The sequence below is a fragment of the Diadema antillarum genome, unplaced genomic scaffold (genome assembly GCF_040938485.1).
Source record: "Diadema antillarum isolate AM-2024a unplaced genomic scaffold, OU_Dant_1.0 seq00001512_RagTag, whole genome shotgun sequence".
In the NCBI taxonomy this organism is placed as follows: Eukaryota; Metazoa; Echinodermata; class Echinoidea; order Diadematoida; family Diadematidae; genus Diadema; species Diadema antillarum.
Genome location: NW_027272246.1, coordinates 65,474 through 84,782, shown reverse-complemented (window position 1 = coordinate 84,782; position 19,309 = coordinate 65,474). Strand labels below are relative to the sequence as shown.

The 19,309-nt window shown below is 37.2% G+C and overlaps 1 protein-coding gene across 1 annotated transcript; it reads right to left on the bottom strand.

The window, feature by feature from the left end:
- Positions 1 to 3,816: 3,816 nt before the first annotated feature.
- LOC139710239 (ADP-ribosyl cyclase/cyclic ADP-ribose hydrolase-like) lies at positions 3,817 to 18,416 on the bottom strand. Its single transcript, XM_071622168.1, has 7 exons — positions 18,112 to 18,416; positions 14,948 to 15,077; positions 12,620 to 12,838; positions 9,810 to 9,886; positions 7,935 to 8,027; positions 5,900 to 5,986; positions 3,817 to 3,958 (listed from the first exon to the last, which is right to left on the bottom strand). Exons 1-7 carry the CDS (start codon positions 18,414 to 18,416, stop codon positions 3,817 to 3,819), a joined length of 1,053 nt encoding a protein of 350 aa, XP_071478269.1.
- Positions 18,417 to 19,309: the final 893 nt, after the last annotated feature.

Below are 19,309 nucleotides of genomic sequence, written 5' to 3'. Positions count from 1 at the left end.
CAAGATAAGGCACTGATTCTGAGAAAACCACTAATCACAAATCTCACATGGGAGTGGAAAAGGGCAATATTTTAAACTATCCTATACTATAATACTCGAAGTTGTTGTTGTTGTCGCGGCCTTATGTATTTCCTGTTTTATTTCGGCGTTGCTGGTTTCTCTATCTCCTCCCGAGCCGTCGGCTCCGGGCAGTTGCGACCGGTGCCGTCGGCCGCAGGAGAGTATCCTACATCGAATGGCGCGGGTTTCGTCCCCTCTCCGCCTCCGTGTCGACGTCGAGGACGAAAAAGAAAAATTAATTAGCAACATGCATAATGCATTTTTGTGCGTGACGAAAGAGCCGAGCGTTTCAATATTCACCAAACCTGCGCTGGCCTCCTGCTTTCTCGATCTTCCATCTTTTAGCTTGCAGAGACACTGGGGGATACTAAAGATGATGGTGCAGCGAAATCTCTGACATCTTCCGGCGGACGCGCACGCACACACACAATGTACCTCGCAGAACTCTATACACACTCTACACTGTGTGTATATAGTTCTGTGATGTACCTTTGCCTCCGCCTGTTACGTGTACTGAATGTATTGACGATGGTTACACGAGTCTGTGTGTGCGTGATATGGACTACAAGGGCATTTACGTACAGTTCGCCATTATTGGCGTCCCCAAATGAAAACAACGAACGTTGGTTATGTAATTGTATTTTGCACAACTGCAGAATACTATATGCAGCTCAGGTACGTCATTTAGTTTGCTCGCCGTTTGCTCTCAAGTCCGGTGTCATTGTACGCAGACTGTTTAGGACGCGGCTAAATATATTTGCCGATCGTACCCTTACATATCAGATTACACGCGCAGCTGTGTCCATTCGTTTACTGCAGAGCTGCTGTAATCATACATATTCATAAGATGAGCGGACGTAGAGGAAAACCTCGCTTTGCCGACCGCCTATTTTTAAAATTGCAAGTGGAAATAGAATGTGTGGTTCTATGGTCTATCAAACTAAGTTTTGGTGACAAAAAAAAGAGGGAGCAAATGAAGACGAATGCAGTGATGTATATATTCTTCTTTCTTCCATAACATGGGAAAAATATTAAAGAAAAAAAAATACGAGGTCGTGAGAACCTACTCACACGGGTGCCTATTAAACCTGATGACTATGATCTCCCCCTCCCCAAATAATAACAATGATGATGATAATAATAATAATAATAATAATGATAAGGATAATGATAATAATGATATAATGATAACAATAATAGGAGCAATAATTGTAGGCCTAATATTTTTTATGATAATGTACAATCTGAAGCAGATGTAGTTCTATATTAATATGATATATCAAGCCAAGTTTTGGTGATTAAAAACAAAAAGGGAGCAAAATTATGAAGATATATCTTATTTTTCTCTCATAACGTGGGGAAAAGAAACATGAAAAAAAAAAACCACAAAACAAACCGAGGCCTTGAGACCAGCCGTGGATTCCCGCGGGTGCCCGCGTGGATGCAAGAGCAGGGGGTAATCAAAGTCATAGTGTTAATATCTTCCCGTTTCGACGGGAACAACCTGTGGGCAGAACTTTCGGGGAATCTCATTTGCGTTTTTGGTAATTTTTCCCTGAATGTTTTTGTTTTTTGCCCTGCGGAGGTGGAAATGTGTGTGTGCGTGAGGGGGGGGGGGAGGGGTGAGGGGCAACAAGACAACTGTTGGACTTCAACGGGTGCAAATAACCCCTCGAAACTCAAGTTCTATAATAAAAGCAAGTAGTGGCGGGAATGATCCCTACCAATGGACCGGATCGCCTGGCATATACTACAAAAATGTATTATAAAATTTCTGGGAAGGGTGGTCATTTAGAAGACAGCACAATTAACGAAAGAATGAGAAGACTTTTCTTTTTATTTCTTCAATAAAAATGTGCAAAATCGTATTATGAGAAAAAAAAATTAAACCCCTCAGACCTGTGGATTTCCACGGGTGCTGCTAGTCTATAATAATGACGTGACTGTCCCACAATGCAAGACGTAAACGTAACTGTACTACAAAAATATAAGGTTGTGATGGTAAATTGGTTATGAAACTGACTGTGTGCACATGAATGAGACTATAGTTTACTTCAATAATGACCTACTAGCCTTGAAATTACCCATGCACTTGTCAATCATACAAGTTTGCACATTGTGTTCTACACTTTTCGTTTTATAGAGTCTAACTCTAAAGCAAAGCCCTTGCCGATTAACCTCCAACTTTCATCACGTTAGAATGAATTGTATTTCATTCGTTTCCAAGTCGGAACCTACGTTAATTGCGACTTGAAATGATTACCAATCTCTTCAAGAAATGGCACCCAAATTACACATCATTATATCAAACATTCAAAGCAAAGTTATTGATGTACAGACCGAAAGTTTCCTTCTTATTAATATACGCCACAGTTGGAATCTCAGCATCCGTACTAAAGGGCTGCTGATGGGATTATCACGTGGCATCGCAACTTATGTGAATTAATGATTTATACCAAAACATTTTTTTTTCAAATAATACCCAACCAAAGTATTATATACATAAGAGTGGATGTGTGTTTGCGTTGGAAGTTGTTATTATAGCAGGCTTCAAAATAGTCCATTGATCATACCACGATGACGATACGAAAATCTTTCAATATTCATCCTCCCATCATTAATTTCTATAATTTGTAATTTCTTTTCTGAAACACGTTCATGCTTTCTTATTGAAAGAGAGAGAAAGAAACCCATCCCTCTGAACTTATTTCTTTTTGTTTTGTCATTTTGGCCTATGAAATGATAGAACCATAGATATGCAGCAACCCTGCATCTTAACTCTTTGCGTGCCACTGTGTAAAACCGCTATTTATGTGCCACATTATTCTGAGACCGCAAAGCAGGGAATTATTTAGGGGGGAAATACTGTTTTTCAAAGCCATGTAACTTCTTACAATAGCGTTTTGGATAGAAATGCAGAACAGTAAAAATTGTAAAGAGTCTTGGAAACTTTGTTGCGATGTAAGCCTAAATGTTGTGCCAAAGCTCTAGCTATTTTCCTTGCAAATGGCCAGTATTCAAAACAAATCGGTTTGGGGTGAGATGTACGGTTCAGTAAAAATTATTCAATGCATGTACTCGAAGCTGGCAAGCCGTCGACTGAGTCGGGCGTATGAACGTGGCGCACAAAGACTTGAATGACAAATTCACATTAATATAGATGTGAATTGAGTGAATGCAGCAACAGTAATAGAACACTTCAGTGAAAGTTTGAAGAAAATAGGACAATCCGTTCATAAGTTTTGAATGTTTAAAGTTTCAGTTCAGTCACTGCTTGATGAGAAGACTATAACAGTCTGTGATGTCACATACGTAAAACGATATGAGGAAAATAAGAGAGTTCCACAAAATTTCAATTTTTGAAGAAAAGTACACATTCCCTTAACTTATAGTGAGGTCTGTACACGAAAGAGTAATATTATTCCCCCGACTTCCGAGAGTGGCGAATCGAGAGCCCTTTTATTATGCGAGAAAAGTGAAATTGATTATGTTGAATTTTCTTCATCAATTTGTTTATATCGTTCCACGCATGTGGCATGCATCACAAGCTGTAGTATAGTCTTCTCGTCAAGCGATGGTTGCCCCGATTACACTGCAAAAATTCATATACTTTTCCACAAACTTTCACTAACGTGTTCTACTAATGATACTGCATTCTCTCAATCACGTATCTATTAATGCGAACTTGTCCTTCAAGCACTACTTAGAGCCTCTGTTGAAAGATTGTTCATGAAACAAACTGTCAAAGACGAGCCCTCAAGCTATTAGAATCTTCTGGAATAGACACGTGATGAACAAAATGGTCCACGTCACTGTGATCACTACGCCCCCTGACCCCGGGCAGGAGGTACAGGTAGAGTGACCCGGGTCAGAGCTGCACTGGATATACCGCGTGATACTGGAGAAAAAGAGATAGATAGGGAGAGAGATAAAGTAAAGCAATATTGGATCAGAAATAATAAAAAGACAGATCGAAGAAGTATGAGCTCTGATATTGTTGTGTACTGAAATATACTGAGCAGGAGAGACATGATTCTTTTTTCTTTCTTTTTTTTGGACAGGTGTTCTTCAAATTGATGCGTTGTGACATATCGTATTTATTCCAGGAAGTAAAATTTACTTTATGTATATGCATGTTATCGTGTGATAATTGTGTGACTGGTGACATGCATTGATTTCAAATCGAACAATTCTTTACGTAAAAAAAAAAAAAAACCAAAAAACTTTTTTTCCTAGTGACACGCTGTTGAGTGAAAAAGTCTGTATTCAGATCATTATACATCATCAAAAGTTAACGGAGGTATCGTTCTGGGATTGTATGCATTTTATTGTCCATATCAACCTCTGCCTATAGGATCTCGCTATTTTAAACAGAAATTCAAAATAAATGGGGGAAATATCGTTATTTGACTAAAGTGTCTAATACACTACGAGGTGTTAAGACGCGCTGATATATGCAATAGCTACGTTAAAAAGAAATGAGAAAAAGGACCGTCGAGACAAAAGTTCAAGGTTCAAAAGCTGAAAAACTTTATGCATTTCTGTACGATGGAATTGTACAAGGGAGGAAAGAAGTATAATAATATTATGTGCACAATTATGTGATGGGGTGAAAAGTAAAGGTCAGGTTAATCGCCACTCAAATTTCGGTAAAAATTATTTTTATGTAGTCGTCGCAAGAAAGGTCAGTGGGAACGCAATTTGATAGAAAAGATATAAACTAATCTGGACAATATTATTATTACTTCCATTGGATAAGCCTGTTTGAGGTCAATGTTAACATTTTGAATGGCTATATAATACGCTTTCTTGCCGAATCTTCATCAATCCCTGCATTGTTGCTTCGGAGTACATTGGTAATCGCATGACAAAAATGTTGTGACCCTCATGGTCCATTGCTGTATGTCATACAATCTGTTTATATACTCGTATAAAGTGCTGGCAGTTTTGATATTGTAATGCTACAATGTGTGTGCAGTAATCCTGGCTCAAGGCATCAATAATGACGAAATGAGCACAGAGGTCAAAGGTCAAAAGTTTAATTCATCTTTGCAAGTCACTTGGAGGACTCGTAAAAACAATCACACAGGACCCTGGGCATAAGAGTAACGTACATACACGTATATAGGTCTACATCTAAATCACTGAACGGGTCAGTCTCGACAAGGTATTACTTAAATGAATAAATCTGCTGGTATGGAAAAATCTACAGCGGTATAGCAGTCAAGAGAACTGTTTGGATTACGAGGACATGTCACACCGCTCATTGCATTTACAGAGAGCATCAATAATTTCGTACTTGAAAAAAAAAACAAACTTTCAATCAAAATCACAAAAGACGTATATACATGAAGAGCAATGGCGGTATTCATTATCAAAACACTAGATTACTCGAAGGATATTGTAATAGGTTTGTGTAGATCAAGATCGTATGAATTTCACCTATATTCACAGCATTTCAGAAATGTTAACTGTTTGCATACTATAGACCATTAAACATTCATATTTAAACCCTATATCAAATAGATGATAGATGTCTAGATTAGAACGAGAGATGACAGTTTAAGTTAAAAAAAGGATGGGCTAATGTTCCGGACTTGATTCTGTACAGATCACTTCGCTTTAAAAAAGAGAGAGATAGAATACATGATAAGGAAAGATGTTTTTTTATGACGGTGCTTTTGCTGAAGAAATTTTCTGCCGTTACCATTTCGGAAAAAAGGTATTTTCTATGAATTCTGCAGAATATGAGCTCACATTCCTTTGCGTCTTTCATATTACTGCCTATATAAGAGCCGAAATCAAGAGTAGAGAAATATAAAGGAAGTGAGTGACATACCTCGGATTGTCGATGCAGTGGAATTGTATTCCTTTCTCCTCTATATGTTGCTTCAGGTCCAGTAGAGATCCATTTACGCAGCTCTCACTGCGATAAATCATTAAAGAGAAGACCGAGACAAACGAATGTCAAAACGAAAAATATCTATGCCATAACAATGATGGTGTGGAAAAAAAAGATAAACACTGTTCACATACAACTTGAATATCATGGGATAAAGCACTCGTCAATCTCGGCAAGTCCGCTGGATCAGTTTTCTTCCGACAATGACAAAAATGCATACTCATTTTCTTGCCAAGTTCTGCAAATAAGAAAAAAAAAACCACAAGCAAACATACAAAAAAAAAAATGAGTCGCAACAAACAAGTCCGTGAATTACGGTCATGTAATAAATACGTATAGTTGCATACATAATGCATATATAGGCCTATACGTATTATATAATATTGTGTGTATATAATATTGTGTGTATATTCTATGTGATAATGATTGTATACCCTCATGATTAGTATACAAGAACACAACACACGTGCGTTCACTTTATGTGGGTGTGCGTCTTGGTTTTTCTTCTCAAGTTGCAATCTTCTCTTCTCTCATAAAAATACTATGCTATGGTAATTACTTCGAAGACATCCCCAGTAAAATCATTTATCAGACTCTGTCAAGTCTGTTTGAATAAAACAATAACAGTATAGGCCCTTATTATTACTCCTATGTTGAGGTTACCTTACTAGATTTGCACATTTACACTTACACATACGAGGCTCTGAATATTCCCAGTGAAGAATCAAGGGTCAGTACCATATTAATTCAACTTAGAATTCTGATCCCTCTCCTTATTTTCTTACTTAACTCTCTCTCTCTCTCTCTCTACACTGTAAAGACATCGGTGTTAGATTTAACACTACGGGTGTTAAATCTAACACCGATCAAACTTCAATAAAGGACCACACCCACAGGTGTTAAAAATGCACTGTGATGGTGTTGAAAAGTGTTCACCTGACACTTCGTGGTGTTAATTTGACACTGTACCTGGTGTTATTTTGACACTGTACTGGTGTTAATTAAAAAATGACACCACATGGTGTTGATTTGATATTTGTTGGTGTTAATATCAATGGTTTAACACCCGTTCAGCTTCAATAAGAGACCACACCAGCTGGTGTTACTTTGGTGTAAATTTATTTTCACATTTTTTCAAAAATCTAGTATTTTAATGTAAAATTCTTGATCGTCTTGTTTAAATTAAAAATCAACAAGAAGTGCAGTTACTAAGAAACTCTTCAAAAAAACAGTTTAAAATTTGGAAATGGCACCCGGAGGTGTTAATTTAACACCATAAATGAGCACCGAAAATTTAACACCAGCTCGGTGTTCACTATTTAACACCGGACTTTTTGCAGTGTATAATGTGAGCTTTGTCTTAATTTGTTGTCCTCTGTCTCTTTCTCATGATTGTCTAAACTGTAGTGTCTATTGTCCTGTCAGTGTCTATGCCACATGCTGTAATAATTATTGTCTAATGTCCTGTCCTGAATTATTTTGTTTTCTTCAGTTGTTGTCTTTTTCTTTATCCATTATCTACTTGTATTTTTCTTAATCCATTTATTTGGATCTCCTATTAAGGACCTATTAAGAGCGCTGGCTGTGAAGGGTCCTTATAATTTTCGATGAATATGTTTTGAATTCTCTTTAATTTCATATGGTAAGCATAACTACGTATGTCAAAAGATTGATATTGTGCAAATTGAATAAGTGAATTCTAGTCATCTCGCCTCGATCTGTATAGTTTGCGAAGTTTTGTTCTGTTGCAAAATGTAATGTTTTTTTTAATTAAATTCAAATTGAATTGACTTAAAAGACCTGCTCCTGAGATCAAAATTTTCTTCTAAAAACATTAGGCCTAAGACTTGCAATAGTCTTGGTTAAGCTTTAGAGGCGCACTCTGCTCAAAGTTAAGTAAAGTTCTGTACTCGATTTGTGAAAGAGACGCTGATGACTAATAAGATTCGATCCTGTCTTTCAGCCAACTCACGTGATCGTGCCATCCAAGTTATGAACAACGTATGCCGTTAGTGAGGATACTTTTGACGGATCCAAGTTCTGCACTTCTTTGGAGCGGAAAAAGCTGAATAGTAAAACACACACACATAAAAGTAAATGTATACCAAGCACTGCCAAGCATCAAGTCCTTATTATGATTATCAAATGATTAAGACAACTGCCTGAAAGTAATTCAGTACTGCAAGACAGAAAACTAAAAACAAAACAAAAACGCCTATTTCTAGAGACACGTCAAAGTACAGCAAAGTGAGGTAAAGAGGAAATAGGTGTAAACGGGCAAAGCTGAAAAGCCGCAGAGATCGGAGAGGAGGAACTGGCAAAGAAGTGATGAGATGAACCATAATCTATTTTCAATCAATTAGTGCTCAAATTTTCATGTTATCACAATATATGAAATTCTGTTGCAGTATTAGTACTACTACTAGTAGTATTAGAGATAATAATAGTAATAGTAATAATGATAATGATAACAATGATAATAACAATAATAATGGTAATAATGATACTGTCTTCATATGAATATATAATTTGCATCGGAATTAAGAATCAACTTCGGCAATATAACCACGAAGGTAGCAAACGACTATCAGTGATGTAAATCACATATGATTTTGGGTCTATACTTGAATGCTTCATGCTTTTTTTTTTTGTAATTATAAATGGGATAAGAATATATGAGTGAATTAAAATAGCATCAACGCAGGAAATAACAAGGATGTCGTATAAAGTATGATAGATTTCCATAGTGAATAAAAACATGATAACGGCATGTATATCCGCTGCAGTCATTGTGAATGTAGGATTTTGAATTTGTATGGCATTAATTCGATACAAACAAAAATAAGTTCTCCCCCCCCCCCCTCCTCACACACCCACACAATCACAAGGATCGTTCAAAAAAAAAAACACACAAAAAACACGATTTTCTGGTGGCACCCGGATAACCCGGAAAATCTTTTTACAACAGTGCTCAAGACCTATCAGGTAACAGGCATAGTTTGGCGAGTATAGTGTGCACTCTACGAGCATTCAGTCACCCGGATGTTTTTCAATAGACTCTTTAACGGTGAGAACACGCAGTGAGATAGAATAACCTACTTGTCCTTTAATTCAGTGTAACTCAGAGTCATGTGTATTATTTTTCGATGAAATCAACAATGATCTGTTTACATGCTTCACACGTCATGATAGCTACATACTCTCAGGATATATCTCACAAAGACAATAAAAATGTGTAATATTGTTTTCTTAAAATTCTTGTTTAAATAACACTTTTTCTTACTCAGGTAAGGAAAATAATTACTTATTTTCTGTGTTTTATAAGACTGATCATACTTGTAGTAACACTTTTACTTACTCCGGTTTAAAAAAAAAAAATGTCGTCTGTGTTTTTTAGATTGATTGAGAGTTTGATTAAACTTTAATTGGTGTGCGAGTCTTGAGAGAGAAGATGATGAAAAATGAAAGAAAGATTTTAAAAACGATTGATATAGATTGACGCAATAGAAGTACTTTCTTCATACAAATGGCAAACTTTTGCCTGTCACAGGAGAGGCAGGCAACACGCCTATATGGAGCTTCCCAGACCATAAGAGGGTCAACCTTATGGAACGCCTGTAACCATTACAATAATCAAAGGAAAATGACAAGCCTGAATGAAACATGGGGAAACGCTTTCAGAATTAACACGGGGAATAAACTTACCAAAAGCTAACTTACTTTTTATACCGACGACAATTGTTTGTAATTATGTATTATACGTGTTCAAAGTGAAATCATTTTTCACCACTCTTTTTACAAGTCTGTCTTTCAGCAGAGCTGTAAGTTACGTCTTTATTGCACTTACCTAGTTTCCCTGTACGCGCCGTCGATTCGACTCCCATCTAGTACCACTATGACGTCACCGCTGGATTCGCCGGCAAACTGTAACCATGGTAGCAGAAGAGCAAACAAAGAAATAAACAAATTTCAATCTAAAAGCAGATATATTATATGAGGAAGACGAAAAAGCTCGACATGAAAACATATAACAGCAGAATTAACTGTTCAGCGGAAGGAGTAACTTGAATTGTCTAGAAAAATATTTAGAACTACATACCCAGGTGAAGATACCGCACTTTAATATTCATCTAGTATCCCTGAAAACGTCAAACCGTTCAGTGTTTGAATTTCTAAAATATCAGCCTCAGTGCAGTAGGCATACGTCGAGCGGAACGTCAGCTTAAGAACGTTAATGAAGATCAGGTAAAGTAAGTGTAAATGGGATGGTTTTCCTGAAAACATCATTCATGATATTGACACGAGTAGAGACAGTATCATTTCAAAAGCACCACCATTGCAGCGCCAATGAATTATCCTATACATGTGTGTTCATTGGTCGTCACGTGATCCGACGACGCCCCTTTTCACCTCGATCTATCCGTTGCAGTCAGGAAAGTTCATTCTCTCAGGCTGGTTCTTATTAGAGGCTCGTTTAATGTCTTAGCCCCATTCCTTGGATTTTTGTTCTAACCTTTTCCGCATCATCCTTTTGCCCTTGGCCTCCTTTTTTTTTCTCACCATCTGTATTATTCTCGTCGTCAATTCCGATCTTCGACGATTTTGTCTTCCTTTTCGCCTTCTCTTTCTCGTCCTCCTTTCTTTTCCTTTCTTTTTCTATAGGTATTTTCCCCACAATCTTATTTCTGGTCATTTTTTTTTCTATACTTTCTATCCTTTTGGTCTTCCTAAAGTCATCTGAAGAGGTTTCATGTGTCAAAGGTCGGACCTCTTGTGTGAGGAAATCGCATTTCAACGATTATGTGAATTTGTATCGTTTCCAGATTATGTTGTAGTCAGTATGTTAACTACTTGAACTCGTTAACGCAGACTACAGTATATAGGCCTATACTTAAAGTGCAATTCTCGATTACATCCAGGTTGACTTATAAAATCATTACAAAAAAACAAACAAACAAACAAACAAACGAAACGATGAAATGAACGGCAGAAGTTTCTTCAAAATCATACATGAAATAAGAAAGCTTGTGAGATTTAGTATACTCGATATTTGCATGAACCATTCAAAATGATTGAGGTAATGATATCAACTCGGAAATTTCTCATTCAGTCTATAATTTATATTTCTATTTTTTAAAGCCCCTTTATATACCCTTACACATTTACATTACTTTGATTTTGCAACGCAACTAAATATTGAAGCGCAGAATAACACACACACCCACACACACAAAGTCAATTTATTCATTTATTCATCTATTCACATTTGTCGTGTTTCTTTAACGAAAGAAAAAGGACATTCACTTAAAATGTGGGTGTATCAATGGCAGAGATGTGAAGCCGCGGTTCAAAATCGTTACCTCGACCTTATGCATAATTTGCATGACATGTGACTCTAACTTTTTATCTCTTGTTTCAAAGAAAATTATTGTAATATTTTCAAAGTTCCATTATTTTTTAACCATTTTCTTTGTTTCATTTTCCTCTAGATATTAAAGCCATTTTGAACATGGTGTAGAAATGACCTTAAAGTTCAGGCACTGCAAAATACTTAATGTTCTCAAAGACGGGAAAGACGTCCTTCGGAGGAACAACGACCGGCTGTTACATCCCCCATCTGTCAAGATCGTCACTTCTGGTGAATGAACTGTCGTCTGTTCATTTGACTTTCCCCTCGGCTAGAGCTGTTTTTTTTTTTTTTTTTACTACACAATAGAATCAGCTAGACGTTGTGAGAACTCCGCTGCATACTCGCACTCATCGTTTTGTTTCGTCAGAAGAGTATACGTGTATGTTATAGCCCTTAAACCTTCTAGTAATCTTCTCGATTCACGTTGTTTTCATTATTTTTATTAAAAATATCCTGAGCGAAATCCCAAAGTAGTGCCTTAAGCTGATTTTTTAACACGAGGAAATAGTCGTTTTACTTAATGTGTCTGTAATGCTTCTCCCATTAATGTTAACATCAAACAGAACTCTGTCTTCAGATTTACTGGGGTAAATTCTTACTGCCATGATAACAACTGAATCGTTAGCGTTGGAGTACTAATTTTCATGTATTTCTTTTCTAAGTGCGATAAAAACAGCAACAGATAGAATGATTTTCATGCATTAAAAGTCAGTCCCGGAAAATTCAGTGTGTAAAACTGCCATTCTTGCAAGTGAACCAAAGACAACAGTCCTTCTTCAGACTTCGATGAATTTCGATGAATATACAGAATTATTTGTGTATGTGCACTCTTGTTAGATATTTCTAGTGTTGCGATTTCTGATATTCTTTAAAAATGCATATAGGCCTATAATAGGTCTATACGCTATAGCAATGTCATCTATTGGGAACCGGGTCAATCCAAATGTAATTTCCTCGTAATCATCCGCACCTAGTTTCCTTCAGGAAATGATTGCGTTGAATGGAGTCGCATAAGATGAATTTAGCCAATACTTATAATAATTACGTGCAAGATGACTAATCGTGTTTATGCTGCTGGCCAAAGATACATGTATTATACTTTGGAAGTTCATTGACCTGTGACTAATGCAACACCACACTAATAATCTTTTCTCTCTTTTTTGTTTGTTTGTGGTATTTTACCAAGGAACATTAAACAACAAACAAAGAAACGCACGAATGAAGTGAATGATACGGTCAAGTCATACCCGCTGTGACGATTTCGCCCAGAATGAAGCTCGAGTCTGGTGAGTACAACTGTCGAACACGGGGCACCTGTCGTAATTGATACCGGGAGCGTGGGGCTGACTGCAGAAAATCATCGCGTCAACCAGTCGGCCCAGTAAGGTCCGTTCAATGTTGACATGATCATCGGAGAGTGAGCTCATAGTATTGGCAATGCTGTACATTCCCGAGTAGAAGAGTGTCTGCAATTCAGAAATGTACCCGCGTTTTCATGTTTTTTTTTTCAATGAAAAATAGTTCTTAATTCTCTGTTTCCAAAAACCGAAAAGTATACCGTGCATTATACAATGTATATATTCAGATGCGAGTTTCTTCACTTTGTCTCCCTCTGCAAATTAAATTTGTTAAGATCGCAACTGCTGATCTGTAAATTAACAAATGTGTCGGGAAAAAGGAATCAGTGGGACTCGAACCTGTCATCTACTGCTTTCCGGCAGCGATACTACCACCAGGCTGTCCCTGGTTGCCGGCAGTGACACGATGAACATGGAACAAATACCCACTTGAGCTCCGAAATTCCGACATTGTTACATAAGTGGTCCAAGGAGGACAAGGCATATGAAATGAATGAAAGAAAGATATTATTCAGAAGGGTGAAGGTTCAGATGAGAGTTTCTTCACTTTGTCTCCCTCTACAAATACAAAAGAATGTATATATTTCTAAATTCATATTGTTTATTAACTGGAAGGAAGTAGGGCCACAAGCCAAACGTAATCAAAATATATTGTGTAGGAATTGTATATTATAATGAGAAAACAATAAACACACATTGCAATGGTGATAGAAATAAATATAGTGATGTTAGCAGAGCTCGTAAGACGTTGATCATTCAAAAATAAAACCCAAACAAACAAACACCGATATACTGATAACATAATATAATACACAAAATTAATCGAAGTATTATAATTATATAGAGCATTACTATGATACTAATAACATAATATAAAGGAATATTGTAAACAATACTTATTTCAAAGTACAGAGGAAGTACAAACTATAGATAACAAAGTTATGGCACAGATAATAATCATTGAGCCATTCACTCGTCCAACAAATTAGACTATCGCAATATAGGTCGGGAGAAAATCATAAAATAATGATTTATTGTTATTATGTTAAATATGTTCTTCACCGCTCTATTTCTTGACTGCATGTAGGGGAAAAAAGACGGTACCTCACGGATTCAACAAGAATGTTTACCAGAAAATGTCTCTTGTTGAATAGTTTAGAATCTGAGTCGATCTTCTGCGCAATATACATGTACATGTAGAGGGATATTATTTCGAAATTCGATAGTCGCCTTATACATGTTAGCAGCTATATGGTAATGATAATGATGGATGGATGCTACGATAGTTTACACAATCGATGAAAGCTTATGAAAGCCGTGTAAAAAGTGATGAATATCAACACGTATTATGATAATTAACATGCAGGTGATTCCTAGTGATGAAAGCCGTACCAGATTATAACAAGGATGATGATGATGATGACATAAACAGATATAATAATGATAACAACAATGAATAATAAAACTGATTTAAAAAAAAAAGAAGTAGCTAACTAAGAGTGATTCTTGTAATGGCAGCAAAGATAGAGTTCAATTTCACTTTATTGATAATCATAAAAATAGAAATATATATACAGTGCAAAGTGTGTCGGGGAGTTCACAAAGAAAGCCAAAGGCTTGAGACAAGTGATCCCCTTTGTAGAGTTTGATACATTCTGCCTGAGGATCGCGACAGCGTGAAACCGCCGGTAGCAGACAAGGCACCAAAACACAGGTACGCCTCTCTCTCTCTCTCTCTCTCTCTCTCTCTCTCTCTCTCTCTCTCTCTGTGTGTGTATCTCTCTCTCTCTCTCTATATATATATGTATATATATATGTATACATATATATATATATATATATATATATATATATATATATAATCATATAACGAAGAATGAAGAAATAAACTAGTAATGAATTATTTCGCCATTATTTCGCCAAATTTTCGGTGGCCTCCACCTTCTTCAGGAGTCTCGACGGAGAGACTCCTGAAGAAGGTGGAGGCCATCGAAAATTTGAGTACAATAAACTCATTCTTTATTGCCGAAATAATGCATTACTAGTTTATTTCTTGATTCTTCGTTATATTGGAGCCAATACGTGAATTCCCAACATGTTTATATATCTATATATCTATATATATATATATATATATATATATATATATATATATATATATATATATAAGAGTTGACTAACGATTTGGTGGGTGTCGAATCGAAAGATTCGCCATACCTTATGCGGAGGCAGAGGGGTAAAGGTCAAGTTGACATACGCCTCGAAATCTTCCGGCGACGTGGAGCACTCATTACGGTAAGCAAAACTTAAATTGAAAGCTTGCCATAATACCAAACAGTCAATAGGCCTGCAAGAGATGGGGCAAAAATAGATACATGAGATGTCAGTGCTTCTCGTAATGAGTATAACGATGATACGTAGACGTAGAAGAAACGGTCATATATTATCTTTAGATGAATAGCCTTTGCGTCGATTCCCTGCACTTCAGGCCGTTGGGGGCATTTAATGAAGGATTTTGTCCGACAAATTTGTTCGGACAAATTTCCTCTCAGCTAATCAGATGCGAGGGTTTCAATAGCTTGTAACTGTTTGTCGAAAAAAAAAAATCTGACGAAACGCTTCGTGAAATGCCCCCCCCCCCCCCTCCGCAGACGCCATATTATGACCTTATCGTTTCCAGTAAGCTATCATACAATGTCAGAGTGAGTTAAGCACCTAACCAAATTATGATATATGTAGGATTAGAATCAAAGATCCCTTGATTTTAGGTCCAAAGCTCTATCAACCAATGACCAAACCACGTAACACCTGAATGTTATTATGATGAGGACAATGGGCGCGAATAATGGCCACCATCAGTAGCAAACTGCTACAACTTCATGCCAAATTAGTCTGTAAGTTAAAAAGGTTGTTGCAACAAGTGATGTATATGTGTTTACATAAAAACTCATTTCGCAATACAATTGTATGGCGCGACTAAAACAAATGAATAAACAGGATAAAACAACGCAAGATCCACGAAATTCCTGATATAATAAGGGCTTGCCCTGCTGCTGTTGTGTTGTGACCGTTATTCAAGACTTGGGCCCATTTTTTGTTCATTATTATGATCAATTCACATTTGAGCTCCAATTCACAAAGAAAATTTCAGCATTTCTTTGCCCTTTTTTCCAACGATGAATATTCAGTGTTACAATGATTGAAATATAACAAACAACAACAAACAAACCTCACACTCGGGCGCACACATTGTATATGCATATATCTGTATATATGCACACACTTATTTCAGAGCTTCTCTTTTAAAGCGCATTTATTATGACATAAAAGTGGCTTTGTTTAGATTTGTATTTGCTGTTCTATTTTAGAATTTATTTTATTTTTCATTCATCTGCATCACAATATAAAAGTTATCTCGATGTGTTATATTCCTGCTTTATACTTTCTCTGGAATAGATCTATACATTTCGGTTTTGAAAATTAATGATACATGGATAAATTTATTGTTACCACACCAACAAAATTTTCGGATTTTTTTTTTAACCGTCGTCTTGGTAGAAGTAATCAAAATGACAATTTTAGATGCCTTTATCCAATACTAGTAACTTATATTGTTCATGATGTTATTGATTTTAACAGGGTCCAGAAAATTAACATGTGGTGCGTGTGCGTGTGAGTGTTTATGTGTGTTCAGTTTATCATAAATCCTTCACCTTTTTATTCCCCTGCCCCTTCTCCGTCTCCTTACTTGCAGTATTTGTTTGTCAGTCAGAGCAAGGCCCTTGGGTTCATGTTCGTACATATAGACATGGACGGGGGTAGGGGGAGGGGAGGGGAGAGAGGGAAGAGAGGGGTGTTCACAACGAGCATCACAGTCACGTGACAGTCATGTGACATTGAGGAGAGCGACTCTCTTCTGACAACTGTGGGGATCCATACCCTCGTTTCTAACTGCTTCATTCTTGCCGCTTTGAAAACATGTTGTTGATACCATTTCTATCAGACCTACTATAATTCCTTCTGCTACTAATATTCATACTTTAATGTCTCCTGTTTTCAATCGAACATGCTATAAAGCTTTACGATTGACTTGATTTCATTTCCCCAAAACTATGTGTGAACCTCACCTCACGGCTGCATCGTACAAACATTAACGGCGTCGCTATCTTATTTCATCACTTTAGATAATTTGTGTTTTTTTTCCTCAATAGGCAACTAAATGTTTCAAAATGTTATATTTTTTTTCATATCAAGTTGATTTGTTTAGCACTTGTAGTACATGTATTACAACATTCTTGCCAATTTAGAACAAGGACTTTCTTGAAAAGGCTTTTTTCCCCTCTCGAGCTGTGATCCACGATACATGGATATAAGCATGATTATTGACTAAAAAAAATCTTATGCAATTATAATCATGTTTGTAAAATATGTATAGTCAATTTCTGAACTTTCGTTTAGTATCACCTGTCAAAGCCATAATTTGGTCACTGCAGTGCCTGACAGACCTTCATCCTTACGAATAAAAGTTATGTCTCATGATGTAGTTGGCGGTTGCTTCATTTCCGACGAGCATTTCCGGTAGTATAAATCATCTCTTTTGGATTATTGTTAGTGTTGTTGACTTATTTCTAATCAAAACAATAACGATTACAATCCTGGTGTCGGGATGATGAGGTCAAGAACAGGTCGAGATGTTATAGACTTGGCAAGTGCTAGAAATTAAACGAACAATGATATTTGTCATGCACAATGACGTCGCAGCTATGTCATGACGTCTAAATACTGAGGACGATGAGTAATATGAGTATTTCTGCTTGAACAATTCAAACTTGTGCTTAAAAGAGATGGTGATTTCATTGTGTCAGAGTAGGGCAAAATACATCAAGGAACCTGCGAATTTGTTCTTGAAATCAGTGCAGTGTAACACCTATACCTCTACCCTTGATCTTCAGATCACGAAAACTCTCCATCGATTTCAAAGTTAGGGAAATATGATTATATTTTGTATGTACATTGTATATTCATCACTTTGCCTTGTTTGAATGCTGCATAATAATAAGATTCTTTCTCTCCCCGTATACTTATACATGCCACCATCTCGTTCTTGTTCTCTCACGACCGCTGATTTCCATTTGACCGTTTCGTTTAGCGGTAGGGCTTTATACGCAATCATGTTTTTTATCATTATTTATCTATTTCAATACGATTTAAGAAAAAAATGCTTTCAACCTCAGGGCTAGTTTTCAGTGAGTCCGGATATCAGTTTACAGCATATGAAACAACACTTATGATGAGTAAAAAAAAACCACAACTAACATTCACATGAACAAAGACCAGAGGATGACTAAAGTTTTAAAAAATCGTATTATTATCGTCCTTACTTTTGATTGTCTTCGTCGCAGTACTTGCATCGATATTCAAAGCATCTTCCAAGGAAGATATCTCGCAGGTTTGCCGTAGTTCCGTCCCCGTACGTTACTGCAGCCTCCGTTGCAGTGGCAGACGACGACGTAATGTTGGCGTCGTCCGCTCGTCGTTCGCGACCTCGGATTTTCGATGGCCAATCTCGAAGACGACCGAGTGCGTGACCTTCTGTCAGGGTCACCTCAAATAGACTCGTCTCGACGAGGAACAGGACGACAATACTGCAGAGAGTCTCGCCTTGCCGTCTGTAGCTCGCAAACATTTTGAGCGTATATTATTGCAAGATACTTCGAACTCTTATGCCGGTTTACGTCTGCCCGTTTTACCAGTATAGAGGAGAAGAAAAGAAGATGAGTTACGTAAGCATAGTTGATCAAAGGGACAAAGTACTAGAGTGATACAAAGTCCCTCTTCGTTCTGTCTTAAACGTCCACCTTCTGAATCGAGTCGACTCGATCTCCTCTTCTCTCTCCTCCCAATCCGCTGGGAAACGTCAGGAGATTGCACAGTTCAGTCGACCTCACTGCACGCGAGGCAGAGTTGTCTGGAATCAGACGACTGAATATCTGTCAAATTGAGACTTCAACATTTAATATCCGCGAAAGGAACATTGACATCGGACCGCTGATGTCACTCACGTCAAACTACCAGTATCTAGGCTGGAGGGAAACTGTTGGAGGTGTGTGTGTGTGTGGGGGGGGGGGGGGAAAATCTCCATATGAGTGACGTTGCGCCATCAATACCGGCATTTCTTGCTTGTATTCGTTGTTTTTATTGGTTATTTATATATTTTGTTTGGTTTTGTTTGGTGTGGGGGTGTTAAAATTTATTGAATGATTGACACGGGGACAAATGTGGACATCTGATCTGTCTGTTGTCGTAGGAATCCAGGTGATCCAGGTCTGTTCACTTCAGAGGCAATAAAATTTGTTGTCGTCTACCATGTCTGCCGGACTTACCCACCGAGCATGTCTACTCTATACACGTATATATCGTTAAACGTTGGGGCAATATTTTGAACAATATCCTGTTCCCATGTGGCAAAAAACACGTAATTGGCTATTTATTTTGCCTGTAATTACTAGATTGACACTGCATACGAGATAGCCTCGTCTTTGTTACACGACACTACACTCACTTTACATGCTAGCATAC